Source organism: Tursiops truncatus, chromosome 20 (assembly GCF_011762595.2).
Source record: "Tursiops truncatus isolate mTurTru1 chromosome 20, mTurTru1.mat.Y, whole genome shotgun sequence".
Lineage (NCBI taxonomy): Eukaryota > Metazoa > Chordata > Mammalia > Artiodactyla > Delphinidae > Tursiops > Tursiops truncatus.
Genome location: NC_047053.1, coordinates 38,095,675 through 38,123,413, shown reverse-complemented (window position 1 = coordinate 38,123,413; position 27,739 = coordinate 38,095,675). Strand labels below are relative to the sequence as shown.

At 37.3% G+C, this 27,739-nt stretch overlaps 1 protein-coding gene across 1 annotated transcript; it reads left to right on the top strand.

Moving 5' to 3' along the window:
* Positions 1-868: 868 nt before the first annotated feature.
* TOP2A (DNA topoisomerase II alpha) lies at positions 869-26,421 on the top strand. The gene is made up of 35 exons (XM_019939374.3): positions 869-1,023; positions 1,891-2,046; positions 2,263-2,353; positions 2,768-2,831; positions 4,005-4,150; positions 4,344-4,441; positions 4,698-4,910; positions 5,253-5,426; positions 5,616-5,717; positions 5,832-5,969; positions 7,314-7,452; positions 8,467-8,624; positions 8,926-9,051; positions 9,695-9,805; positions 9,950-10,055; positions 10,147-10,256; positions 10,509-10,601; positions 11,010-11,124; positions 11,215-11,336; positions 12,550-12,698; positions 14,458-14,689; positions 14,878-15,012; positions 15,137-15,337; positions 15,515-15,710; positions 17,627-17,718; positions 17,822-17,986; positions 18,111-18,194; positions 19,074-19,256; positions 19,577-19,667; positions 22,808-22,960; positions 23,180-23,303; positions 23,420-23,463; positions 23,883-24,023; positions 24,462-24,661; positions 25,316-26,421. The coding sequence occupies exons 1-35, from the start codon at positions 1,003-1,005 to the stop codon at positions 25,442-25,444; spliced, it is 4,602 nt and encodes a 1,533-aa protein (XP_019794933.1). The 5' UTR covers positions 869-1,002; the 3' UTR covers positions 25,445-26,421.
* Positions 26,422-27,739: the final 1,318 nt, after the last annotated feature.

The following is a 27,739-nucleotide window of genomic DNA, read 5'->3' as shown; positions in this document are numbered from 1 at the left end:
GGGGCATGGGTTCGAGCCCTGGTCCGGGACGATCCCACATGCCGCGGAGCAACTAAGCCCATGTGCCACAACTACTGAGCCTGCGCTCTAGAGACCGCAAGCCACAACTACTGAGCCCGGGTGCCACAACTACTGAAGCCCGCGCGCCTAGAGCCCGTGCTCTGCAGCAAGAGAAGCCACCGAGCCTGCGCACTGCAACGAAGAGTAGCCCCCGCTCGCTGCAACTAGAGAAAGCCCATGCGTAGCAATGAAGACCCAACGCAGCCAAATAAATAAATAAATAAATTTATTAAATAAATAAATAAAGTTGGGGGGGTGGGGGGACGGAGTTTGAGGCAGACGCCAGAGCCTGTTCGCTGAACTGAACCAAATCACGGGGTGTCTGTCCAGAAAGCCGGCGCTGTTTCCTCAGGAAACGGAGCTAGGACTCCCGTTCTTCTCGCTAAAAAAAAAAAAAAAAAAAACAACCTCAGGATGGAGGACGGTTTTTAGATTTCAGTGGTCTGAAAGACGTTAGCAGCTCCTGAGGGATACATACCCTCTACTTTTCTCTTTTTACCCCAGCTCGGACCTCAGAAAAACCCCTCCCACTTCCACAGCGGATCTCCTCAGAGTTACACACGGAGAACAAGCCAGCCCCCGTCATTGGCTAGATTCCCTGTCCGTCTCTCGGCTACGATTCCGAGTGGTGCCTTTTGAATGTGTTCTAGTCCCGCTTCCCTTGCCTAATTGGTTCATTCGAACGGGCCCCCGGCCAGCTCAGTCATTCATTGGTGGATATAAAAGGATAGCTCTGATTGGCTTTTCGGATCGGTGCCAGTGAGAGCGCCTCAGCGATTGGCTTACCTGGTTTGGGCGGGCTAGCGGAAAGCTCAAACCGGAGTGGAAGCGCTCTCTTAACCGACGAACGTCTGTGGAGAAGAGGTTTGCTCCGTGATTGTCTCAGTTTGCTCCGGCATAGTCGCTTGCAGGGTTCTCGAGCCGTCCTTCACGACCGTCACCATGGAGATGTCACCACTGCAGGTACGGCTCGCGGAAGGGTCGCGTCGCGGGGCCTCAACGCGGCCCGGCATCCCTTCGGCTGCCTGTGAGAGAGGGAGGCGTCTGGGCTGTGGTCCGGCAGAGGCTGACTGGGCGTCGGTGTTCCGCGTCGATTCGGGTCCCCTGGGCTCGGCGTGATCGCGAAGAGGCTGAAACCCCTTTCTCGTGCTAATAGCGAAGTATTGTCGGCTAACCTGGCTTCTAGGGTGTGCAGTTGTGTTTTTACTGTGTCTAGGAGTTCACTTAGTCCTGGAGTAGATCGGTGGGATCATGGTCCGCGTGGGGCTTTAAGCGGCACAGACAGATGCTCTCCTCTTCTACCTGGGGCTGAAAATGGGATTGAACGCCCCTGACCTTGGAAGGTGCAGAGCAAGGCACAGGGTTCCCACTGTGCAGCCGGCAGCCCCGAGGTGCTCAAAATACATCCCTCCAGTGTTCAAAACGTTAACGTGCCCAAAGGATGGGACCCATAGCCTCGCAAACTGCTGCTGCTGCTGAATTAGAATCTATTATTTGCCTGGGACCTAGTAGGCACTCAGTAAATATGTGTGGAGTAGGTGAAAGAAGGGGGTGTATGCTATTGATGGCGTCTAACACGTAAAAATATTTCCATGTCAGATACACTTGGCAAAATAATATGTCAATTTAAACGGACGCCTGGGAACCTGGCTGCAGTAACTTAAACTGCCATGTTTGTACAAAACGATGTCAACTCCACTGATAACTACTAAAAGGTTGTGATTTCTTATAGTGTGTGTAAGCAGATCACTATGACAGGTGTTTTGTTTATGGTTTCTGATAAACCCGTGACTCAAAATACCTTCTCTTCAATTTTTAAAAAATTGTCAGCCTGTAGATGACAATATGCAAGTCAACAAAACAAAGAAAAATGAAGATGCTAAGAAAAGACTGTCTATTGAAAGAATCTATCAAAAGAAAACACAACTGGAACATATTCTGCTCCGCCCAGACACCTACATTGGCTCTGTGGAATCAGTGACCCAGGTAAAACCAAGCTAATTAAATGCAGTTCCTAAGTAGTTAAAATGTATACTTTTCCAGGTTAATTTTCTGTACTTCATTTACTTGGAGTGTCACTGGAACTGACCTAATCTATCATGTATGTTATCCTACTAATCCAGAAGACTTTACAGTAGTCATGATGGTAAAATAAAATAAATATATGGTCAAAGTAACCATATTTCTTTGCCTTATTTCCAGCAAATGTGGGTTTACGATGAAGATATTGGCATTAACTGTAGGGAAGTCACTTTTGTTCCTGGTTTGTACAAAATCTTTGATGAGATTCTAGGTGAGTGTATTCTTTTTTTTTTTTAAACATCTTTATTAGAATATAATTGCTTAACAATGTTGTGTTAGTTTCTGCTGTATAACAAAGTGAATCAGCTATATGCAGGTGAGTATATTCTTTAATACAAAGGTCCACTGGTCAGATCCTTTCTAAGAAGTATCATTCCTAGCAAACCCTCTGTAGCCAGAAATCCTATCCTTTCAAACAACAGTTGGCAAAGGTGAGGCAGTCTACTGGAATCTAGGAAGTTGACTTCTTTCCTAGAAACAGGCCTATGAATAAAAATTGCTAAATGAACCTCATTAATGATATTCCTGTGCTGCTTGAGATTTTTTTCTTTTTATGTCTTAGAGTTAAAGGATGTTTTTTAAAATACTTCCATTTTTTACCAATGTGTATTTTATCTTCTTTCAGTCAATGCTGCAGACAACAAACAAAGGGACCCCAAAATGTCTTGTATTAGAGTCACAATTGACCCGTAAGTCTCTTGCTTAGTCTTTTGTTTTTTATAGCTCATTGTTACTGTTAGTTGCATTTACTTTGATTTATAGTAAAGTTGGCTTTTTTTTAAATGGGAGTTTGCAAAAGTGCAGAAAGGTAGAAGGCTAAAATGAACAATCTATGATACCTACAATCTAGATCCAACAGTTATCAACACTTTGCCATATTTGCCCCATCTATATTTTTTCTGAATCATTTCAAAATAAATTACAGTCTTTATGACACTTCATCCCTAAATATTTTAGTAAGCATCTCCACTAACTGCTCTAAGTATTCTGGAGTCTATAGCTGTTAACTTTTTCTCATGATGCTATTCAAATAGTAAACCAGCAGGTGGTGATAGAGAATAATTTGATCTAACATTTCTGCTTATGAATGTCCCCCTTTGTGGGTAGTCAGGGTGTTGCTTCCCCTTGTTATTAGCCTGATGAGTTATAACATAAACTATACTTTAGACTCTTTTTGGGAAACGTGTTAATGATGTACTCAAATGCTCCTAAGGACTTGATATCATAGTCTTTTAAAAAATGTTAAGCTAGATTTAGTTAGTCTTTTTTGTAGATAATACTCAGTACTATTTGTAGTAAGAACCATAGTTTGTTTCCGGTTATAACTAAAATATATTATCTTCTTAGAATTAAAATAACTAAGAGATAAGTAAGTCCAAATAAATTTTTAGCATTTTATTGGCGAGCAGGGAAGTTTACAGTTAATAATGTCCTTTCATATTTGTTTTGCAATGTACTTTGTTGGGTGGGAAAGCTAAGGGTGCTGGGACAGTACAGATGATCCCCTTAAAAGTGATATAATAATATTGTTTCCAAATTTTGTCCTTTTCTTTCCATTGGGCATAAATCATTTCCCTTTGTTTATCCTAACATTTTAAAATTTCCTATTTTTTCAATATTATCAGTGTCTGCTCAGGTGTTGGAAAAGGATTGATTTATTGTTTTTCTCTTGGCTCCTATTTCAGGAGTGTTAGGAACTAAGCATGCCGACGTTCAAAAGGTATATATGAAAAAGCGTCATAAAGAAATTGAGACTTGTGAACTCATGTATTTTAGAGATAATAATATTTAAATATTAAAAAATATTAAGCACTAATTTAACATCTGTTTTATAAAAATTTTTTTCACTCTTCTTTTCTTAGGGAGAATAATTTAATTAGTATATGGAATAATGGAAAAGGTATTCCTGTTGTTGAACACAAAGTTGAGAAGATGTATGTCCCAGCTCTCATCTTTGGACAGCTCCTAACTTCTAGTAACTATGATGATGAAGAAAAGAAAGTAACGGGTAGAGTATTGAGGAAAATAAAAAACATATTTGTTGCTGAAAAAAAATACATCTTTTAAATGACTGTCTGTGGCATAAAGGTTAAAAGCATGGAAGTAAATCTCTGTAATTGAATAACATTGCCAGTGATTAAGAAATAAAGCTGTTAATGAGATAAGAACAATTAAATAGTATTTTACCTTTATTTGCCCAGGTGGTCGAAATGGCTATGGAGCCAAATTGTGTAACATATTCAGTACCAAATTTACTGTGGAAACAGCCAGTAGAGAATACAAGAAAATGTTCAAACAGGCAAGTAAATAGGTATCTTGTGCCTTGATTATAAATTGTACTATAGCAATTTATATTGGTATTAATGGTTTGACATAATTTATAAGCTATTACATCATGGGAAATTATTCATAAACATATATTGGGGGGGTTGGGGGGGGGTTTGGTTTTTGTTTGTTTGGGAGGGTTTTTTAGGACTTGTAAATTTGCATTATTTAGTTCTAGTTTGTGAGATTACTTGAATTTTTTCTCTCTCCTCTATTCTTTATTTCCATAGACATGGAGGGATAACATGGGGAGAGCTGGTGAGATGGAACTCAAGCCCTTTAGTGGAGAAGATTATACATGTATTACCTTCCACCCTGATTTGTCTAAGTTTAAAATGCAAAACCTAGACAAAGATATTGTTGCACTGATGGTTAGAAGAGCATATGATATTGCTGGATCCACTAAAGATGTCAAGGTCTTTCTCAATGGAAATAAGCTTCCAGTAAGTACTTTCCTGGGTGTGGGCAATGAGGGAATTGAGATCATTGTCAAAGGCAATGCTGATTTTTTTTTTCCATCCCATATATTTTTCTTAACCACTTCTCAAATATGTTCCTGTAAAGAAAACATTATGCTACATTTTTTTAAATCAGTTAGCTCATTTTAAGTTCACTAAAGTCTTTCTCAAAGAATCTCCTAAATAAATCCTTTTGTGTCTTTTAATGACCATCCTCTTATGCCCATCAGTGAACACCATTTCATTAGTTTTGAAAAATCTTTACAATCTACTTTTTAATTTACTTTAAATAAATTTTTCATACTATTATTTTTAATTCCTGTTTAGATAAAAGGATTCCGTAGCTATGTAGATATGTATCTGAAGGATAAGGTAGATGAAACTGGCAATGCACTGAAAATTATCCATGAACAAGTAAACCCCAGGTGGGAAGTGTGTTTAACAATGAGTGAAAAAGGCTTTCAGCAAATCAGCTTTGTCAACAGCATTGCTACTTCCAAGGTAATTTTATTTTTGAATTATTAATCATGATTTACCTTTACATATAAGTATTATTGTTTAAATTTATAAAATGAACTTGAATATTTGGCTACCTTGGCATAAAGGAAGCTAAATTAGATTTTTTTTTAATGTTTTATTATTATAATTTTGAGGGTAATGAATTTACAGTTTGGTATTTTTCCTCATTAGGGTGGCAGACATGTTGATTATGTAGCTGATCAGATTGTGACTAAACTTGTTGATGTTGTGAAGAAAAAGAACAAGGGTGGTGTTGCAGTAAAAGCACATCAGGTATGATACTTTAACGCAGTGTTCTTTTTCTAAAGTCAAGAAAGAGGAGAAAGGCTATAAATAAAGCAAGGCATGAGTAAGTTTTTAGTGATTTATTATCAACTTTTACTGCAGGTAAAAAATCACATGTGGATTTTTGTGAACGCCTTAATTGAAAACCCAACCTTCGACTCCCAGACAAAAGAGAACATGACTTTACAAGTCAAGAGCTTTGGATCAACGTGCCCGTTGAGTGAAAAATTCATCAAAGCTGTGAGTACTTAGAGGAAAATAAAAAATAGAAGCACCTTCCTTTATTTTCCATTGCCCTTCTCAGCCCTGCAGAAATAAAGCTTCCTCCCACATGTCTTCTCACTCTGAAAAGGAAATAAAAAAACAACTCTTACCTCTTACCAGGTCTTACCAAGCCCTTAATCACCATCTATACACCATCTATATTTACCCATTACATGTCACCAGTTTAGATCACTACTGAATTTAACCCATCTAACTGCTTACCGAGCATTGAATGCCTAAAGTTGCTCTCAGTGGACACATCCAAAACTGAATTAGTTCTCTCCGTACTAACTGATCGCCATACAAGGAACTCCCCCACCCCCAGAAAACAAAACTATTTCCTGTTTTAGTCAAAGGCCCCAACTAACCACTAGGTTGCATAAATCTAAATCCAAATTCCTTAATTTGGCCTGCGAGACCCTGCCACTTCCAACCGCATCTCAGTGCCACTTTTCCTACATTATCTAAGCTTCACTTCTACTGGCTTTAAATTACTCAAAAGCAGAGTACTCTTCCCCTCCTTAGAGCTTTTTCACATTTCAGGCAGAGGATTACTCTGCCTGAAATGCTTTACACTTGGCTATTTTAAGTCTTTTTTTTTAAAATATTTATTTATTTATTTATTTATGCATGCTGTGCCGGGTCTTAGTTGTGGCACGTGGGATCTTCATTGCAGCATGCGGAATCTTTAGTTGCAGCATGCGGACTTCTTAGGTGCGGCATGCAGACTCTAGATGCAGCATGTATGCAGGATCTAGTTCCCTGACCAGGGATCGAACCCAAGGCCCCTGCATTGGGAGCACAGAGTCTTACCCAGTGGACCAAAGGGAAGTCCCCAACTACTTTAGGTCTTAAATGTCATTTCCTCAGGAAAGCTTTTACTTTCTACTTCTTTCCCTAAGTTTGTTCCCATATAACACTGGACATGCATTACTATATATAACATGCTTTTCACTTATCTGTAACACCTGTCACACTTGTAATTTCTCATTTTATTTCTGTCTTCCTTGTAGTAAACTAAACTCCTTGAGGACAAGGGCCATGTCTAATTTGTTTTAACCAATAGATCTCCACATGGAGCTCAGTGCCTGGCACAATATAAGTATGTAGTCAATAAATATTTATTGAATGAATGAACCCAAAGGAAGCAGCTCCCTCGGTAGTGGTAACCTGAGGCAGGAAGATGTGCCACCCTCTATCCAGACATTACTTTTCTACCTCTTTTCATCTTTGAATTCTTTTTATTTTTGTGTGAGCTCATTTGTACTCCAGATTTCTGACAGAACTCTTCTTCCCTAACATGAATCCTCTCATTTTCAGGCAATTGGCTGTGGTATTGTAGAAAGCATACTAAACTGGGTGAAATTTAAGGCCCAAGTCCAGTTAAACAAGAAGTGTTCAGCTGTAAAACATAACAGAATCAAAGGAATTCCCAAACTTGATGATGCCAATGATGCAGGTACACATTTAATCATGTTTCCAAACTTTAAATCTTGAAGTTCAGTTATTTGTTTTATTCATTAACAGCATACTGTGGGTATTTTTCCCTTGACACTTAATACTCAATGGAATATTTGTACTTTGTTAAAAATCAACCAGTTCCCTGTTATTGAACACTTGGGTCATTTCAATTTTTAGCTGTTAAAAGTAGTGTTGAGATGATTATTTGGGGGTATAAAACAAGAATGTTTATACAGTAATCTATTACCTAATGTAGAGGAGAAAAAAGTCTTCTCAACCTTCTTAGGTTCCTGGCTATCTCTGAAAATTAAACTGACAAAGACAGATTAACAGGAAAAAAGCATGTGAATTTATTTAATATGATTTTTTGTGACACCAGAAAATTGTAAGGAAATGCAGACTCAAAGAAATGGTTAAACCTAAGTGGTTTTATGCTAGTTTTGATGAAGAGTGGAAAGTTGTGGAAAGATATGATAGGATAATGATTATGAGCTAAGTATAGTAAACTTGGGGAAACTTAGCAAGGCCTTTTCATTCAGATTCTTCTTGGTGACCCTCAATCTTGGATTAGAATATTCCTTTCCACCAGGTATAAAGAGGGCATCTCCTCATGAGGGTCTTACGACATGCTTCAGGGGCGAAGTTTAACGGGGAGGTCAGGAGATCTTTCTGCTTCTACCATTTTCTCAAAATTCCGTCAGCTTAAGGTATTCAGTATGCCAAGGTGCCATATTTTGGGGTAGCATGTCTTAAACCTCATCACCAACAAATATATTAAATGTAATATGATTAAATGAATGTTTAGCAACAGTATAATTGTCATGAGAAATTAGTCTAAGAAACTTAAGACTTTATTACAAACTTAAGCTAAACTATGGATCTAATTACTTACCTCCATTTGACTCCTCAGCCAACTTGTTATGAATTGTAAATTATTTGTGTTTTATTACATGTCTGAGTTAGTATAGTTGAGGTTGAACTAAATGTGCTAATATTAATTTGTTTATTTTAGGAGGCCGGAACTCCACTGAGTGTACACTTATCCTGACAGAGGGAGACTCAGCTAAAACTTTGGCTGTTTCAGGCCTTGGTGTGGTTGGGAGAGACAAGTACGGGGTTTTCCCTCTTAGAGGAAAAATGCTTAATGTTCGAGAAGCTTCTCATAAACAGGTAGAATACATAAAAACTATCTTCAGAATCTAAATCTAATTTTATAATGCAGGACTTCATGCTTGTATTTCATTCCTTTATTGGGCATTTTGAAATACACCTTGGATATTTTTTTGTTATTTTAGGAAATTGGGTACACTATAGCATATCTTAACAGATCTTTCTGACTTACTGACATATAGGCTAGTAACTCAAAATACTGGAGTTCAAGAAAACCCAAGCAACATATACTGTTGTAATTCTTTGTTCTTTTAAAGTTTATAAACAAAATAGTACATTTTTGGCTATACATCCATTTCAGATAATGGAAAATGCTGAAATTAACAATATAATCAAGATTGTGGGTCTTCAGTACAAGAAAAACTATGAAGATGAAGATTCATTGAAGACTCTGCGTTATGGGAAGATAATGATTATGACAGATCAGGTCAGATTTGTTATCAAATATTTTAAATTTTTAAATTTTATTTATTTATTTATTTTTAGCTGTGTTGGGTCTTCATTGCTGTGTGCTGGCTTTCTCTAGTTGCAGCAAGCAGGGGCTACTCTTCGTTGCAGTGCACAGGCTTCTCATTGCGTTGGCTTCTCTTGTTGCGGAGCACGGGCTCTAGGCATGCGGGCTTCAGTAGTTGTGGCACACGGGCTCAGTAGTTGTGGCGCACGGGCTTAGTTGCTCCGCGGCATGTGGGATCTTCCAGGACCAGTGTTCGAACCCGTGTCCCCTGCATTGGCAGGTGGATTCTTAACCCCTGTATCACCAGGGAAGCCCGATAGCAAATATTTTAGATTGTTAACCTAAATTAAACACATCTTATTGTTGCATTGCTTTTCTGCCATGAAAGGAAATTACTTAACTGGAGCTTTGTTCATTATTTTTAATCCACATCTAATAAGATATATTATGTTTGCATTTTATGTATATTACATATATAAGTTAAGTGAGTCTGAATTTGAATAGCCTTTTTTTTAATCCCCATAGAAAAATTTTTGAGAAATTACCAGTAAGTCGATCATAATCTTTTTAGTTTCTAAACAATTCTTTTGTGTTTTGGCTTTCCAAATATTTCTAGGACCAAGACGGTTCCCATATCAAAGGCTTGCTGATTAATTTTATCCATCATAACTGGCCCTCTCTTCTGCACCATCGTTTTCTGGAGGAATTTATCACTCCCATTGTAAAGGTATACTAATTTCTAAGATACCATAATGGATATTTTAAGGCCCTACTCCTCAACCCTGGATACACATATAACCCCAGTGATGTATGATGGTATGCAGGGGACCCAGAAGTGTGGAAAGCCACAGCAATGTGTTTTTTACCTCAGGTGTCTAAAAACAAGCAAGAAGTGGCATTCTATAGCCTTCCTGAGTTTGAAGAATGGAAGAATTCTACGCCAAATCATAAAAAATGGAAAGTCAAGTATTACAAAGGTTTGAAATGAAACTCACATAGAACTTCTCATTTTGCTATATACCATTGTACAATATTATATGGAGTAACTTGGTGTTCTTGGTTTTGTAGGTTTGGGCACCAGCACATCAAAAGAAGCTAAAGAGTACTTTGCAGATATGAAAAGACATCGTATCCAATTCAAATATTCAGGTCCTGAAGATGATGCTGCAATCAGCCTGGTGAGTTTGAGTGTATTTCATACATACCTTCTAGTTTTAGAAATCAATGCTTCAACTAGTCAATTGAAACATTTAAATTTTCATATAATAAAATGTTTTATAAAATAGATTGTTTTTAGTAAGCATATCCCAAAGAAAGGAGCCAGATATTTTAGAAACTGAGTTTTTGTTGTTTATTTGTTAACTTTTTATAGAAGAAATATTTTGGAACCATTCATGCCAGTGACATCTTTTTCATCTTCTAATTTGTAGGCCTTTAGCAAAAAACAGATAGATGATCGAAAGGAATGGTTAACTCATTTCATGGAAGATAGAAGGCAACGAAAGTTACTTGGCCTTCCTGAGGTAAAAAAATGTTAAATATATCTCACAAAATGTACTATTTATTACCTTTAGAATTGACATTATAGCAAATTAAAGTTACTGAATAATAAGTACCTCAGTTAAAAAGTTAATGGATAACTATTTATAAATATCCTTATTCTTATTTAGACTGCTGCATAAATGTATTGGACCTGAAAGAAACTACAGAGTCAATGCACTTTTTTCCTGATTGTGCAGCACTTAAATTCATTTTGTCTTTAAAACATATAAAATACTTCATAATTCTTTGCTTTTGAGGGAGTTAACAATTATCATAGAAGTGATAATGCTAACATGTGTCTTTGTTTTATTTTTGGATTAAGCATTGTTAAGACGAGTGATATTTTTTATTTTAAACTAGATCATGTAATACTCTCTTTGGTTCCTCAGGATTACTTATATGGGCAAACTACCACATATCTGACATATAATGACTTCATAAATAAGGAACTTATCCTGTTCTCAAATTCTGATAATGAGAGGTCTATCCCATCTATGGTGGATGGTGAGTTCTGTTTTTATCATAAGATGGGAATCAATGCCCTGAAATGGTTAATTTGAGGATATTAATATTTGCACTTCTTTCATTTTAAAGGTTTGAAGCCAGGTCAGAGAAAGGTTTTGTTTACATGTTTCAAACGGAATGACAAGCGAGAGGTGAAGGTTGCCCAGTTAGCTGGGTCAGTAGCTGAGATGTCCTCTTATCATCATGGTGAGGTAAACACATAATCTATAATGTTTCCAGAAAGCATTACAGCAGAAATACCTGCAAAGTCATTCTCCAAACAGTTGATGAAAGTATAAGCTATACATCCATAGTAGAGAACAATGTGGTGAAATATATCAAACTATAAAATTGCGTATTTTTTGACCTAACAAATCTGTTTATAAAAATAATGTTCCTATAAGGATACTATAATAGATCAAAAGATATGCAAGGATCTGTGTTCAAAGAGATTTAGTGATGTTTGCTATAACTTTGTTATGCCAAAATTTAGACATGGAAAGTGTCCATCAATTGGAAAATTATTATAAATTATGACACATCTATGAATGGAATCAGTGATATAACTTAAGTAAATCTATATGTACTAACATTGAAGAATGTCCATGTTCTATTGTCAGGTGAGGGAAAAGAAAAAAGAGGCAGAATAATACTTAAAGGAAGGATATACTCCAAATTGTTAACTTTGGTTATCACTGGGAATTGGAAAGGGCAACTTTCCAATTTTTCATATATGTCTAAATTGTTTGACTTTATATCAATACAAACATACACCTGTTCATTTTTTATTTCGAAATTGCTTTTTTTGCATTTATTATGTAAAACAGTTTTAAAGAATTAGATTGCCTATAAGTTTCTAGAACTTTAAAGGTAATGATTGTCTTGCTTGTTGCTTCAGTCAAAATATAGCAGGTACTCAATAAGTGTTCACATAATAAACATTTGTTGAATGCTTAGCATGTACCAAGTATACAAAGATAAATCATACATGTTCTCTACCTTTAAGGTATAATCACAGTTTAACCAGAGGGTTATATCTCACACACACACACACACACACACACACACAAACACAAACACACACACCCCCTACAGAATAGTGATACATGCTAGAATAGAAATGAGCAAAGTGTTTCACACAAAGGAGGAAATATTTCATTCTGCTGAGGGTGAATAGAGGAGCTATACCTTCAAGGTTGAGTAGGACTTGATAGAAATTACTGGAAGGCAAGATCCCTGAACTTGGAGCCAGAATTCTTAGGTTTAGGGTACTACTCCTGCCATGTATTTATCTGGGAAAAGTCAATAAATATCTACACTTCATAAAACCTTACAGGATTATAGTGAAACACACTCATGATAACAAACATGTTATTATCGAGAGACTACAGATTAGATTAATGAATCTTTTCCCCCCACCCACAGATGTCACTAATGATGACCATTATCAATTTGGCTCAGAACTTTGTGGGTAGCAATAATCTGAACCTCTTGCAGCCCATTGGTCAGTTTGGTACCAGGCTGCATGGTGGCAAGGATTCTGCTAGTCCTCGATACATCTTCACAATGCTCAGGTGGGTATGCTTCCGATTTTTTTGTGAATTGCCATTCCAATTTTGAAGTATTGTGAGATTTAGTTGACCAAAAATAGAAAAATCCAGTTAATCGGAAAATAGATTTTTGATGCAGATGCTTGGATTATTAATTGCTTAAAACTAGCTCTTTAAAGTTTAACTATGCTACTCTTTGCAATGAGTAGAAAGTCAAAATTCTATTTCAGTTTGATAGCTTAGCCTTTGTATCCCTTAGAAGTATTGTTTCCTTGCCAAACCATAAATGTTTTTACTCCCATTTCTTTTATTTTATTCTTTTTCTCCATATAGAGCTGTGGTTCTCAACCAGGGTAGATTTTACCCTTCAGGGGACATGTGGCAATGTCTGGAGACATTTTTGATTGTCATGACTAGGGAGCCATGCCACTGGCATCTAGTGAGCAGAGACCAGGGATATTGCTAAACACTCTGTAATGCACAGGGCGGCACCCCCACGGCAAAGAACAAAGATGGCAGTAGTGCCAAGGTTGGGAAACCCTGTAGAGTTTGAGCCGGAGTAAAGAAGAACTTGATTCTTCTTAAATACCACAAGTTGAAATTTTACTTCCTTTACAAGTCTATGGAAAGTACATTATGAGTAGTCAGTTTTCACCTGTCATCTTATTCAACTTTTCAACAGCATAGGGTACGGTAATCACTCCATCCTTGAAAGTCTTCTTTCATTATTTGTCCTCCAAGACACCAGACTGTTGGTTCTCCTCCCTATTAGTCTTCACTGGGTCATTCTCATCTTCCCAACCTCCAAATACTGGCCTGCCCTAGGGCTCCTTCATCAGACCTCTTTCCACTAACTATACTGCCTTCCCATCCATGGATGGTACCTCGTACATCCAGTCTCATAGCTCCAGCCCTACCCTCTAAATTTCATGTCCCCTCTCAACATTTACCACCTGGATGTCTAATAAGTATCTCAAACGTTAAATTCAAAACCATATCCTTAGTCCCTTTCTCAGTAAATGGAAAGCCATCCTTCTAATTCTCAGGCTCAAAATTTGGAGTTACCTTTGACTCCTTTTCTCCACACTTGCATCCCTGTGGGCTCCACATTGGAAAAATACTAAGCCACCCCATTCATTATATTCATACAGACTATTATAGTCTACCATTCTTCTTTCTTTTGGTAGCCAGTTGATTTTTTTAAAATAGGTTACTCTGGTTCAGAACCTTCCAACTTCTTCCTTCAGAGAAAAACTAAAGCCCTATTTTAGCAAACCAGACCCTATATGATATGTGCTCCCACTCCCCATGTCTTTTGATTCCATCTCCTACTATCTCTGCTTCAAACACACCTGGCCTCTTTGCCTATAGTCAAACATGCCTTCAGGGCCTCTGACTTACTGGTCCCTCTGCTTGCAGTACTCTTTCTCTCAGTTTCTTCTCTGCTCAAATGTTATCCTATCAGAAAGTGCTTACCATTCCTTAGCATCCCCTCAATCAATCTTAGCTACTTTATTTTTCTATTTAGCATTTACCATACCGCCTGACAAAATGCCTGTACTAGAATATCTCCCTGTACTGAGCTCCTTAAAGACTGAGGCTTTATATCTGCAGTGCCTGGCATGTAGAAAGTACTCAATAAGTAATATTGGTAAATGAATATTAGTCAGCAAGTAAAGCCAAAGTAATTTTCATGTATATATCTGAGATAACTTATGTTCTTTCCGTGAAAGTTGTGTCAAAGCCAATATTTTTCTAAAATAACATTCTTTGTTTTCTTTAGCCCTTTGGCTCGGTTGTTATTTCCACCAAAAGATGATCACACGTTAAGGTTTTTATATGATGACAACCAACGTGTTGAGCCTGAATGGTACATTCCCATTATACCCATGGTGCTGATAAATGGCGCTGAAGGAATTGGTACTGGGTGGTCCTGCAAAATCCCCAACTTTGATGTTCGTGAAGTTGTGAATAACATCAGACGTTTGATGGATGGAGAAGAACCTTTGCCAATGGTAACTATTCTGTGGTACTAGGAACCTTATTAGTTTTCTTCTGGTTTCAATTCAGCAGTTGATATGGTTAAAGAAGACACAAATAGAAAATTTATTTCATGCTTAATGTTAGATTTATTGTTTAATGCTGTTGGGATTTGTTTTAGTATCACATTTCGAAAATATTCTTTTTTAAAATACTAATTTAGCTTCCAAGTTACAAGAACTTCAAGGGTACTGTTGAAGAGCTGGCTCCAAATCAATATGTGATTAGTGGTGAAATGTCTATTCTTAATTCTACAACCATTGAAATCTCAGAGCTTCCCATCAGAACATGGACCCAGGTAAGTAATTATGGGTTTCTTTTTTGATTTTTGTGATAGGGGAAACATTTTTTATACTGATGTTTGTTGAATATTCAGGAGCCTATGTTTGAGAAACTTACAAAAGGATTATTTCTTTCTTTAGACATATAAAGAACAGGTTCTAGAACCCATGTTGAATGGCACTGAGAAGACACCCCCTCTGATAACAGATTATAGGGAATACCACACAGACACCACTGTGAAGTTTGTTGTGAAGATGACTGAAGAAAAACTGGCAGAGGCAGAGAGAGTTGGACTACACAAAGTCTTCAAACTCCAAACTAGTCTCACATGCAACTCTATGGTATGTCTTGTTTCATGAGAAATATGTATGTTTCCATTTATATTAAGATTAATATCAATTTTAAAAGGATATCTTAGGCTACTTTTACAGTTTCAAAGGATAAAGTCATTTCTCTAAAACGATTAAAGTTTAGCCAATTTATCTGTTGTTGACTCCGATCTTGTTTTTCTTTTCTAGGTGCTTTTTGACCACGTAGGCTGTTTAAAGAAATACGACACAGTGTTGGATATTCTAAGAGACTTCTTTGAACTCAGGCTTAAATATTATGGATTAAGAAAAGAATGGCTTCTGGGAATGCTTGGCGCTGAATCTGCTAAACTGAATAATCAGGCTCGCTTTATCTTAGAGAAAATAGATGGCAAAATAATCATTGGTATGTTTTTGGAACAATAACTTCCTGTACTAAAATTACTATCGTACCTCACTTCCTTTAAACATTTTTGGTGAGAGGGATGATGGAGAGGGCGGGCAAAATCCGTTTATTTCCACTGGTTACACGCACAGGTATTTCTTTCAAATACCTAAATTAGCATTTATAGTTTAAAAGAGATAGCTTTTCCTAGATTGAGCGTCGTGAGAAATCAAGATTTAGTTAACATTTAGACAGGAAGAGAACAGAGAGCTAGAAGAGGTCCCTGTGTAAACTGATTGATAAAGAGCAGAGATAAGTCTGATAGAAAAACAAAAAAAGGAAGGAGGATTTTAAATGGCTTATATTATAAGTAAATGGTATACTCAAGACTGAAAGTCATGTCTAAGGGAATTTTTTTAAGACATTCTAGAAGCAACTAAATCAGAGTTTAAGTAACCAGGAAGAAAACAGTTTTGACTAAAGCTGGAGGGTTGAAAGAAATGGCTCAGCTCTGGCCAGAGTAAACTAGAAAAGCCAGGTAACTATGGGTTGTAGTAGCAAGTCCCAAAACATGACAACACAAGTTACCAGTGATCACAGGATCATTTTCTGATGGTACATGAAAATGTTTAACTTAGTAGTTACATGTTCATTTTCATGGATATTTTAAAATACAATAACGATGGCATATCAGTCCCCTAATTTCACAGATGATATTGCTTAAGACAAAGCTAAAATAAGTAATATTGGATATGACTCAAGGAAAAATAAAAAGTAAAAAGTATTTAGTTGACTGGAATTTAGGAAATACTAGAGACTATCCAGTCTTCTTGAGGAGTAAATATAGAGGGCCTAAAAGTGCGACCTATATCAAGTTAATTGATGAAAGGTGGTACTCAAAACCTCACTCTATTATAACTAGTAACTCTCAGTGTCCCTCAAAGTCTAACAAATTGACTGCAGTAAACTTTGGGAGAGGGGTGCTATAGAAAAAAGGGAACAAATGCATTATAGGGGACTATAATCAAGAGAAATCAATGTCTGAATGAGTGGCACTAAAAACTTGCCCACTCGGGTGTTGAAATTAAAAGACCAGGGAGGAGACTCCCCTGGTGGCGCAGTGGTTAAGAATCCTCCTGCCGGGCTTCCCTGGTGGCGCAGTGGTTGAGAGTCCACCTGCCGATGCAGGGGACACGGGTTCGTGCCCCGGTCCTGGTAGATCCCACATGCCACCGAGCGGCTGGGCCTGTGAGCCATGGCCGCTGAGCCTGCGCGTCCAGAGCCTGTGCTCCGCAACGGGAGAGGCTCCTGCCAATGCAGGGGACGTGGTTTCAAGCCCTGGTCCGGGAAGATCCCACATGCCACGGAGCAACTAAGCCCGTGCGCCACAACTACTGAGCCTGCGCTCTAGAGCTCGCAAGCCACAACTCCTGAGCCTGCGTGCCACAACTACTGAAGCCCGCGTGCCTAGAGCCCGTGCTCCGCAACAAGAGAAGCCACCGCAATGAGAAGCCTGCGCACCGCAACGAAGAGTAGCCCTGGCTCGCCGCAACTAGAGAAAGCCCATGAGCAGCAGTGAAGACCCAACACAGCCAAAAATAAATAATAAATAAATAAATTTTAAAAATAAATAAATAAATAGAAGACCAGGGGATATAATTGAGGTCAATATTTATCAGAAATAAAGGTTTTGATTGTCTTGTTATTCAAGTTATGATTAAGTCACTACCTCATATATGATTTGACTGCTCCCTTGTGGTAATTTACATTTGTCAGTGGTTTAGGAGCAGACTTGACTATCCACCAGGATGTACAAATTTATGCAAGAAGACAGTTTAATCTCCAGTTTTAATCTTTTCACTTAATATGGTAAAACCTTATCCCTTTCCTAAAATATTGCTCAAAACTACTATCTCTGTTCACATTTGTTTAAACAGAAAACAAGCCTAAGAAAGAATTAATTAAAGTTCTGATTCAAAGAGGTTATGATTCGGATCCTGTGAAGGCTTGGAAAGAAGCCCAGCAAAAGGTAACTTCTTGGTTAGCATTTTCTGTCTTATTAAAGACTATGTATAGTCTAATGTCTATGTTTCACATTTCCTATTAAAGCTACATTTTAATTTCTCCTTTAGGTTGCAGATGAAGAAGAAAATGAAGAGAGTGACAATGAAAAGGAAACTGAAAAGAGTGACTCTGTAACAGATTCTGGACCAACCTTCAACTACCTTCTTGATATGCCTCTTTGGTATCTAACCAAGGAAAAGAAAGATGAACTGTGCAGACTAAGAAATGAAAAAGTGAGTTGTTGATGGATAGTACATGTTGCTTGGTTGTATTCCAACGGTGAAAGTAAATTGTGTGCTTTGGGAAAATGCTGTTTATGCACATAAATTAACTTAATTTTCTGACTATCTTATGAAGGAGCAAGAGCTAGAAACATTAAAGAGAAAGAGTCCATCAGATTTGTGGAAAGAAGACTTGGCTGCTTTTGTTGAAGAGCTGGAGGTATGTAGTTTATAATGCCTGTGTTAGAATTTTTATTAATGAAATAATGTATTCTAGCAATACACCTCTTTGTCAAGAAATTTCACAATTGGCAATAGAAAGAATATAGGAGGCATGGAGATACATTCCAAGATAACACATAAAGTAACATTGTTAGAAACTAGTTAGAATAAAGTAAATGGTGCCAAGAAACATACTACCTAAAAGTTTTTGGACAAAGAGGGGAAAGGGCAGGAGTTGATTTTTCACCTATTGGGACTGAGAAGATAAAGAGAATTCAAACACGGAAGAAAACGAGCCCAGTCCCTCAAGTAAACCTGAAAGGACAAAAATAGTTTCCTTCAGGGCTAGCTAATCAGTAGTTTCAGGAGATCCTCTGTTACCAAAATTGCTAATGTGGTTTGTTCTCCAGTATTATCTTAACATAAGAAAAAGTATTTCATAAATTAAGATAAAAGGCCTAACATGTAGATTTATATTATTGTACTTCAGTTTGGATGTCCAGCTTGTAATCAGTTGATTGGATAAATGTATATTACTGGAATCACATCCTTTCTTATTTCTTGAGTTTACAAAGTATGCCTTAATATTGGTGGTATACTTGATAGAACAGCTTATCACAAATTTATGTTAAGATGTAACAAATTGAAATCAGTTTAACCGTTGCCTTTTATTCTGTCCCTATAAAGTGGCATCGATGCTGTAATGTCTTTGTTAGCTTATAAACTTGCTTTCTTTTTTTTTTTTCTTACATCTTTATTGGAGTATAATTGGTTTGCAATGGTGTGTTAGTTTCTGCTTTATAACAAAGTGAATCAGTTATACATATGTTCCCATATCTCTTCCCTAAACTTGCTTTTTTATATCAACCTTTTGTAGGCTGTTGAAGCAAAGGAGAAACAAGATGAACAAATAGGACTTCCTGGGAAAGGTGGGAAAGCAAAGGGGAAAAAAACACAAAGGGCAGAAGTTTTGCCTTCTCCATGTGGAAAAAGAGTCATCCCCCAAGTGACCATAGAGATGAAAGCAGAGGCAGAAAAGAAAATTAAAAAAAAAATTAAGGTAATACTCTTGAAAGCATTATACATAAAACACTTTAAGTATTTTTCCACTTAAAATTGAACTAATCATAAAACTTCTAATCCCGTACTCAGGAATTTATCAACTAATCATAACTTTCCTTTCTTATGAGCCTGATTTTTTTAATGTTTAAGTATCTTGAAAAAGTCATACCCATACCCTTTTTTATTCAGAGCTCTTAGCCAAAATACAAAGAAAAAAAAAATCACTCTTTGACAGATATATATTTGTATGTTTGACCTTATATTATTCCAAATAATAAACGGGTAGAACTTAACCATTTTTGTCTTGCTGTCTTTTAGAATGAAAATACTGAAGGAAGCTCTCGAGAGGATGGGATGGAAATAGAAGGCCTAAAACAGAGATTAGAAAAGAAACAGAAAATAGAACCAGGTATTAAAACATTTTAAGGAAAATCATATAGAGTTGAGACTAAATTATGTTTGTTACCTAGTACGTTCCATATAGATGTTCAAAAGTTCTTATTGAGGTACATGAAGAAGGGCTATATCTGAAGTATACTTGAACTTCCCTAACATTGTCCTTGGGATTTGATTTATTTTAGAAGAGATCATTTTGTAATGAAATACTTTGTTGGGATCTAAAGAAAGTGTTCAGTTTATTAGATTTCACTTTCTAGCCAGTTATGAGGTTTTAATATATGTAATATATTCATATGTAAAGCTTCCTGAGGACAGTCACCATATCTTAGTCATGTTGTTTTATCCCTAGAGTTCAACACCATGCCTGGGATATACTTAACACTCACTCGGTAAATTAAATAGAAGTAAAAATTCTGTTAACCATTTGATTATGCCTTTACTGAATATCTACTTTTTTCTAACTTCTTCATTGAGATATTCACATACCAAATTCACTCATTTAAAGTGTACCATTCAGTGGTTTTAGTATACTCAGTTTTAGAACAGTTTCTTGTCCTGGAAAGAAACACTGTACGCAATTACTGGTCACCCCCCATTTTCTCCCAACTCCCCCTCCCTCTAGGCAACCACCAATTTACTTTCTGTGTCTAGATTGCCTATTCTGGACATTTCCTATGAATGGAATCATATAATATGTTCTTCTGTGGCTGGCTTCTTCACTTAGCATGTTTTCAAGGATCATTCATGTAGTAACATGTATCAATACTTCATTCTATTTTGTTGCCAAATAGTTTTTCATTGTATGAATATACCACATTATATTTATTTGTTCGCCAGCTGCTAGATATTTGAATTGTTTCCACTTTGGGGCTTTTATATTTCTTTGGCGAAATGTCTATTCAGATCCTTTGCCCATTTTTTAATTGGGTTATTTATCTTTTTATTGTTGAGTTAGTTGTAAGAGTTCTTTATATTCCAGATGCCAGACGTTTATCAGATATATGATTCTCAAATATTTTCTGCCAGCCTGTGGATTATCTTTTCATTTTCTTGATGGTGTCCTTTGAAGCACAAGTTTTTAATTTTGATGAAGTCTAATTTATCTTCTTTTTTTCTTTTGTTGCTCATGTTTTTGGTGTCATATCTAATCTTTTGCCAAATCCAAGGTCATTAAGATTTACCCCTAGGGTATTCCCTGGCAGTCTGGTGGTTAGGACTCCATGCTTTCATTGCTATGGGCCCGGGTTCAATCCCTAGTTGGGGAACTAAGATCCCACAAGCTGTGCAGCATGGCGAAAAAGAAGAAAAGAAAAGATTTACCCCTTATCTTCTTCTAAGAGTTTTTAGTTTTAGCTCTTACATTTAGGTAATTTTGAATTAAGTTGTATATGGCATAAGGAAGGGGTCAACTTCATTCTTTTGCATGTGGATATCCAGTTGACCCAGCACCATATATTGAAAAACCTTCTTCCCTGTTGAATTGTCTTCACCATTGCCAAAAATCTATTGACCATAAATATTAAGGTTTATTTATGGATTCTTAACTATTCCATTGATTGATGTATATGTCTATCCTTGAGTATCTACTTTTGATAGATAACGTTCAGTTCTGTGGGGAATACAAAGATGAATAAAATAATTGGAAACATCTTAGTATTAAAAAGAAGTAATAAAAGTATGTTGTGTGTGCTGTGTTGTGGAAAATTATATATTGGCCTTATAATACAGCACATATTTAACTTTAAACCTACCTAGCAATCAATTAGCATATAAAAGCAGTGAATCAGATAAGTATTTTGAACATTCACGTTTCCCATCACTATCTCAAGTCTTGTGAGGACACAAGAAGTGGGGAAGCATGGCGCTTACCCTCAAGAGGTTTATCAGGAAAGAAAGGTAAAGCAGTACATACTAGCCATTGTAGGGATTTAGAGAAAGGTGAGATCAGTGTGGGTACATGTAGATTGCAGAGGCTTTGTGAAAGAGGTAAAACTTGGTTTAGAGTCTTAAAGATTGGGTAAGATTTAGGTATTCTAGACTGGGAGAAGGCAAATGGACATATAATATGCATGGGACGATGAGAAGGCCCCTTAACAGAGTGGAAAATAGTAGAAAATAGTTAAACCAGATTATGGAGAGTTAGAAAACCAGGTTGTTGGAGGAGGGTGGATAAGATTAGATTCAACTAGGAGATATGAAATAGGTAGGTGTATGAAGGAAGAATATGAAGAAAGGACTAAGTCAGATCAATAAGGAGTCTGTCTTTATCTTTGGGCCTAGATGAGGGAAATAAATAGCAAAGGATTGGTATGAGAGACATTTGAGGAAAAGAATTAACAAGACTTAGTGACTTTAAACCTCCTTAACTCAGCCATTAAATGCTCCTCGAGGTTCGGGCCCAGCCATTCTGTTCCCTTTGAGCTGTTTCCCTCGCCTTGACTTCAGCAGTAACCTTCTGTTGATCTTGCATCTGTTCTTGTGCCTTTCCCATCTCCACACTACAGTCTGAGAGAACTCTAAAATGCAAATCTGGTCATATTGATTCCCTGTTTAAAACAAAATCCTTAACAAGACCAGCCACTCTCTTGGGACTTCCCCGGTGGTCCAGTAGTTAGACTCCGCCTTCCAATGCAGGCGGCGGCGCAGGTTCGATCCCTGGTCGGTCAGGGAACTAAGGTCCCACATGCCGCGGGGTGCAGCCAAAGACTTTTAAAAAAAGACCAGCCACTCTCCCTCTGACTTCTGCTTTCCAGCCATAATGGATTTCTTTCAGTTTCCTAAGTGCACTGTGTTTTCTCACAGGGCTTTGTACATGTTATTTCCTAAACTGGAATGTTTTGTCATCCAACTCCCTTCAACTAGTTAACTTAAGCATCTCTTTCTTGGAAAACCCTCTTATTTATATACATATGCATACATACTACATGCCCTATGTAAACATATATACCATGTGGGATTATTATTATATATGGGATTAGATAACCAAACTATAAGCTCCACAGAAAGGGGAACTATGTCCTTTTCTGTTCACCATTCTATTCCCAGTACTAGCACAGAGTTCAATAAATATTTGAAGGATGGATGGATGATAGATGGAGAAAAGTGAGTCAAAGAATATGTAAACATGGTTAATTCCTATCTCCCTTCCAGGTACCAAGACAAAGAAACAAACTACATTGCCATTTAAACCAGTCAAGAAAGCCAAAAAGAGAAACCCCTGGTCTGATTCGGAATCAGATATAGACAGTAACGAAAGTAATTTTGATGTCCCTCCCCGAGAAAAAGAGCCACGGAGAGCAGCAAGTAAGGAAGAGTGAAGATTTGAATGGGCAATCTATTTCAAGGCACATAATCCCAGAAATTGTTATATCTTAGAGCAGTAATTACATTTTTGAGAAACTAAAACATCTTTTAGAAGATTAAACTGAAGCTTATATCTTCAGGAAATGTTATATTAATCTGTGGATTAAATATTTCTCCTGTTATCCTCTTTGATTCTTTGTATATGTATATTTTTAACAGCAAAAACCAAATTCACAATGGATTTGGATTCAGATGAAGATTTCTCAGATTTTGATGAAAACACTCAAGATGAAGATCGTGTCCCATCAGATGCTAGTCCACCTAGGACCACAACTTCCCCAAAGTAAGTATCCTCTCTAATAGGGATTTTATCATGATTGTTTTTAATAGCTGATGATATATTCTTTGTTGACACATTTAGAATTGGTCATCAGGATTTTTTTATTATTATTATTCTAGACATACTAACAAAGAACTGAAGCCACAGAAAAGTGCCACATCAGGTATGTTAAGTAAAAATAGTGAGATGTCTGCTTTATTGGAGCACTCAGGTCCACCCGGCTTCTAACCCGGCCTACATTATCCAAGTCCTGTCTTTGAAAATAAATGTGGGTTCTTGTTAGCATTACATTGATATTGTTCATTAGGTTTAGTTTTGCACATAAATAGGTTCTACATTTAAACTAAATGTACTAAAAGTAATCATTTGCTTGCCAGGTACTATGCTAGGTGCTAGAGATAGAAAAACTTATTGTTTGCTCATGAAGAACTCAGTAATTAGAACAGAGTTACAAAAGCGTGTTTGAAATATTCCAGGAAAGTCACAGACTTTGTGTTTAAATAGAAATTCAGAGCAGGGACAAAAGCAGTAAACAGATTTTCATGTATTGCTTATATGTATTATTTTCCTTTCCATTTGAAGTAACGGACCTTAACGCTGATGATGCCAAGGATAATGTACCACCTCCTCCAAGCTCTCCTGCTGCTGATTTCCCAGCTGTAACTAAAACCACAAACCCTGTTCCTAAAAAGAACGTGACAGTGAAGAAGACGGCAGCAAAAAGTGAGCCTCAGTCTTTGAGATGGGTTAATATTGGGATTAGCTACTGGCTGCCACAAGTCAGCTTCAATTTTTATTCCCCAAATTTACTATATTGAAATTAAGCCTTTACCAACTGAAAACAAATCTTTAGATCTTCATAATCAAAATTGCTAGTCAAAAGGTTTAAAAATAGCATGTTTCTCAAAATGCCAGGTGTTAGTTAGCTCATTTCTATGACAGGGATGGGAGTTAGAAACAGTTGCAAATGTTTAACATGAAGCATATACCTACAAAAAAATCATATGCTTAAGAATACTTTGATTCTCTAATGCATTTCATCTCTGTTAGGTTGTCTTTTCCTATGTTAAATATAAGCAGTCAACAGGTTGCTAAAGAAGGTTCACTGTGGGAACAATTCAGCTAAGAGTGTCCCTGACAAATTCCTGTGTTCACTTGCAGGTCAGTCTTCCACCTCTACTACAGGGGCCAAAAAAAGGGCTGCACCAAAAGGAACCAAAAAGGATCCAGACTTGGATTCTGATGTCTCTAAAAAGCCTAATCCCCCCAAAACCAAGAGTCACCGCAAAAGGAAGCCGTCCACTTCTGATGATTCCGACTCTAATTTTGAGAAAATGATTTCTAAAGCAGTCACAAGCAAGGTATTTATCCTAGTCAGTCCTTTTGCTGTAGGTATTTTGAAGCACATAACCAAGCTTTGCTCCTAATAATTTGGCACATTTTTAAGGAAATAAATTTAAATCCCATAGTCCGTTAGCCTTTTACTCTATGTAGTTTAGTTGTAAAAAAGTTAAATATGCCACTAATTAGTCAATGAGAGAGTTGCCTTCAGTCTATTTCTTTCCTTCTTTCTATTTTTTTTAAAAATTTATTTATTTATTTTTGGCCCCGTTGGGTCTTCATTGCTGCACGTGGGCTTTCTCTAGTTGCCGCGAGCAGGGTCTACTCTTCGTCGTAGTACGCGGGCTTCTCACTGTGGTTCTCTTTTGGAGCACGGGCTCTAGGCACGCAGGCTTCAGTAGTCGTGGCACGCGGGCTCTAGAGCGTAGGCTCAGTAGTTGCGGTGCACGGGCTTTGTTGCTCTGAGGCATGTGGGATCTTCCCGGACCAGGGCTCGAACCTGTGTCCCCTGCATTGGCAGGCGGATTCCCTGTGCCACCAGGGAAGTCCCAATTTCTTACTACTCATTAGAAGGTGGAAAACTCCTTGAGTTGTAGTCTGTTGATATATTTTTTGCATCGAAATTCTGCTGTCAGGTTGACATTGTACAAACTACTTGGGCTTTTCTCTTTTAGAAACCCAAGGAGGACAGTGATGACTTTCACCTGGACTTAGACTCAGCTGTGGCTTCTCGGGCAAAATCGGGACGGACAAAGAAACCTATAAAGTACCTCGAAGAATCAGATGAAGATGATCTGTTTTAAAATGTGAGGTGATTATTTTAAGTAATTGTCTTATTGAGCTCAAGACTGGTTTTAAATTTATGTGAATCTCTCAGTTTCTTCCCCTCTGAATTTAGTTTGGGGAAGGTAGTTTTAATTCAGAACCATCAAAGTGAAGTAGAGCCCAAGTGTCCCTTATCTTTATATAATACTGTCTAAGTAGTGACCATCTCGTGGGATTGTTTTTTCTCTGCTTTGTATATGTATTGAGTCTGTTTTCTTTTGTCCTTTAAATCTGATTTTAGGTTCTTCTGGGCTCTAGAGGCAGTTGTGTGGTCACTTCAGCATAATGTAGTTTGACCACTCATTAAGCTAAAATTGGAGCACTTTGACATAAAAGTTTCTACTCTGCCTACTTTCTGAAAATATGAGATACAGCATGATGAGTTTCTCTGTTTTATCTTAGTTTCATAGATAATTTTCCATCAGATAGAACTTTATGTAGTTCCAGTACCAAATACTTCTCGCTCAGCCTTTTATGTGCTGAATTTTTAAGCAGTGAAAAATTGTTCATATTCTTCATATCTTTTTGAATGAGCTGAAGAAAAACACCATGGCTGTGTCTCTATAACCTCAACACAGTCAATTAGATGAAGAAAATTAGACCCTAAGTTGAGATTATCTCAACTCTTGACTTGTCCCCTCTGGCTGCCTGTGAGTCTGAATCTCCCAAGGAACAAATTTCTAGGAGGCACTAGATTGCAGAAGAGTCGGGGACAGCATTCTCTCAAAGATCTTATATATTATATTGATGCCATGCTCAGCAGCGAGCTGTTACATCCAGTTTGAGGAAATCTCCATAATTTTCAACTTGTAAACTTTTTAAGACCTTCCTGCATTCGTTATATGTGTGAGTTGAGTGGTGTTATCAATGTTTTTCGTAACTATTTACTATGTTTTCTCTATTTAGCTTAATTCCAACAATTTTGTGCTTTAATAAAATGTTGTAGATATTGCAACCCGTGATTGTTGCCCATTTTCCCCCTGCACTACACTCTTTTCCTTAGTCTAAAATATATCCTTCTTCACTCTTCACTGTAAAATGGTTTTGAGAACTATTCTGATCATTTTCTGATGTGCCTGCTCCTGGCCATAGTGATAGTTCTGAGGGAGAGGCACCATGACCTAACTGGGGCCAACCAGGTTTATTCCTGAGATTTTTAAACGTGGGAGCTAAATTCACCTCTTCCACACTCAAAAGGCATTGGCCCTACATCAATAAATAACTTTAAATATAAACTTATTTTTTTAAATGATTCCCTACTTTAACAATATTTTGATAAACTAGTCAACTGCTTGATGATATCAATAAGTTATATTGGGGCAACTGGCTAATCATTTAGGGGAAAAAAATTTAGAAAAATCTAACCCCTTCCTCCCATCTTACCAGAAAGTTAAGTTCAAATAGACTTTTTTTTTTTTTTTGGTGACACCATGTGGCACTTGGGATCTTATTTCCCCAACCAGGGATAGAACCCATGCCCCCTGCATTGGGAGCATTGGAGTCTTAATCACTCTGCCAGGGAAGTCCCTCAAATAGACTAAATATCAAAAACAAAACTAAAGAAGTACTAGAAGAAAAGTAGTCTTGCATTACAGAGGGATAGCCTAAACATATCCCCAAGGGTGGTGTTGATAAAGATATGGAAAATGAGCCCTTTCACTAGAACCTGGACGAAAAGGTCAAACTCTTTGTCCCAGCAATTCTCACTTTAAGAAATTTAGTTCAGGAGAATTGGACATGTGCAAAAAGCTATGTAAATACACACAAATGCAAGTTCAAGTAACAAAAGATATCAGTATCCTGGTTACAACATAGTTTTACAAAATGCTACCATTGGGGGAAAGTAGGCAAAGTGTACAAGGGATCTCTGTATTATTTCTCACAACTACATGTAAATCTGTAATTATTGCCAAAAAAAAGCCACATACAAATATGCCTATTAAGGTTTCTGTAATAGGGCTTCCGTGGTGGCGCAGTGGTTAAGAGTCCCCCTGCCGATGCAGGGGACGCGGGTTCGTGCCCCGGTCTGGGAGGATCCCATATGCCGCGGAGCGGCTGGGCCCGTGAGCCATGGCTGCTGAGCCTGCGCGTCCGGAGCCTGTGCTCTGCAACGGGAGAGGCAATAACAGTAAGAGGCTCGCGTACCGCAAAAAAAAAAAAAAAAAAAGTTTCTGTAATAATAAAATTGAAAGTAAACTAAATGTCCAACAAGAGACATCTGGCAAAACAATTAAACAAATTATGGTACAATGAGGAATACCAGGTGCTCATTA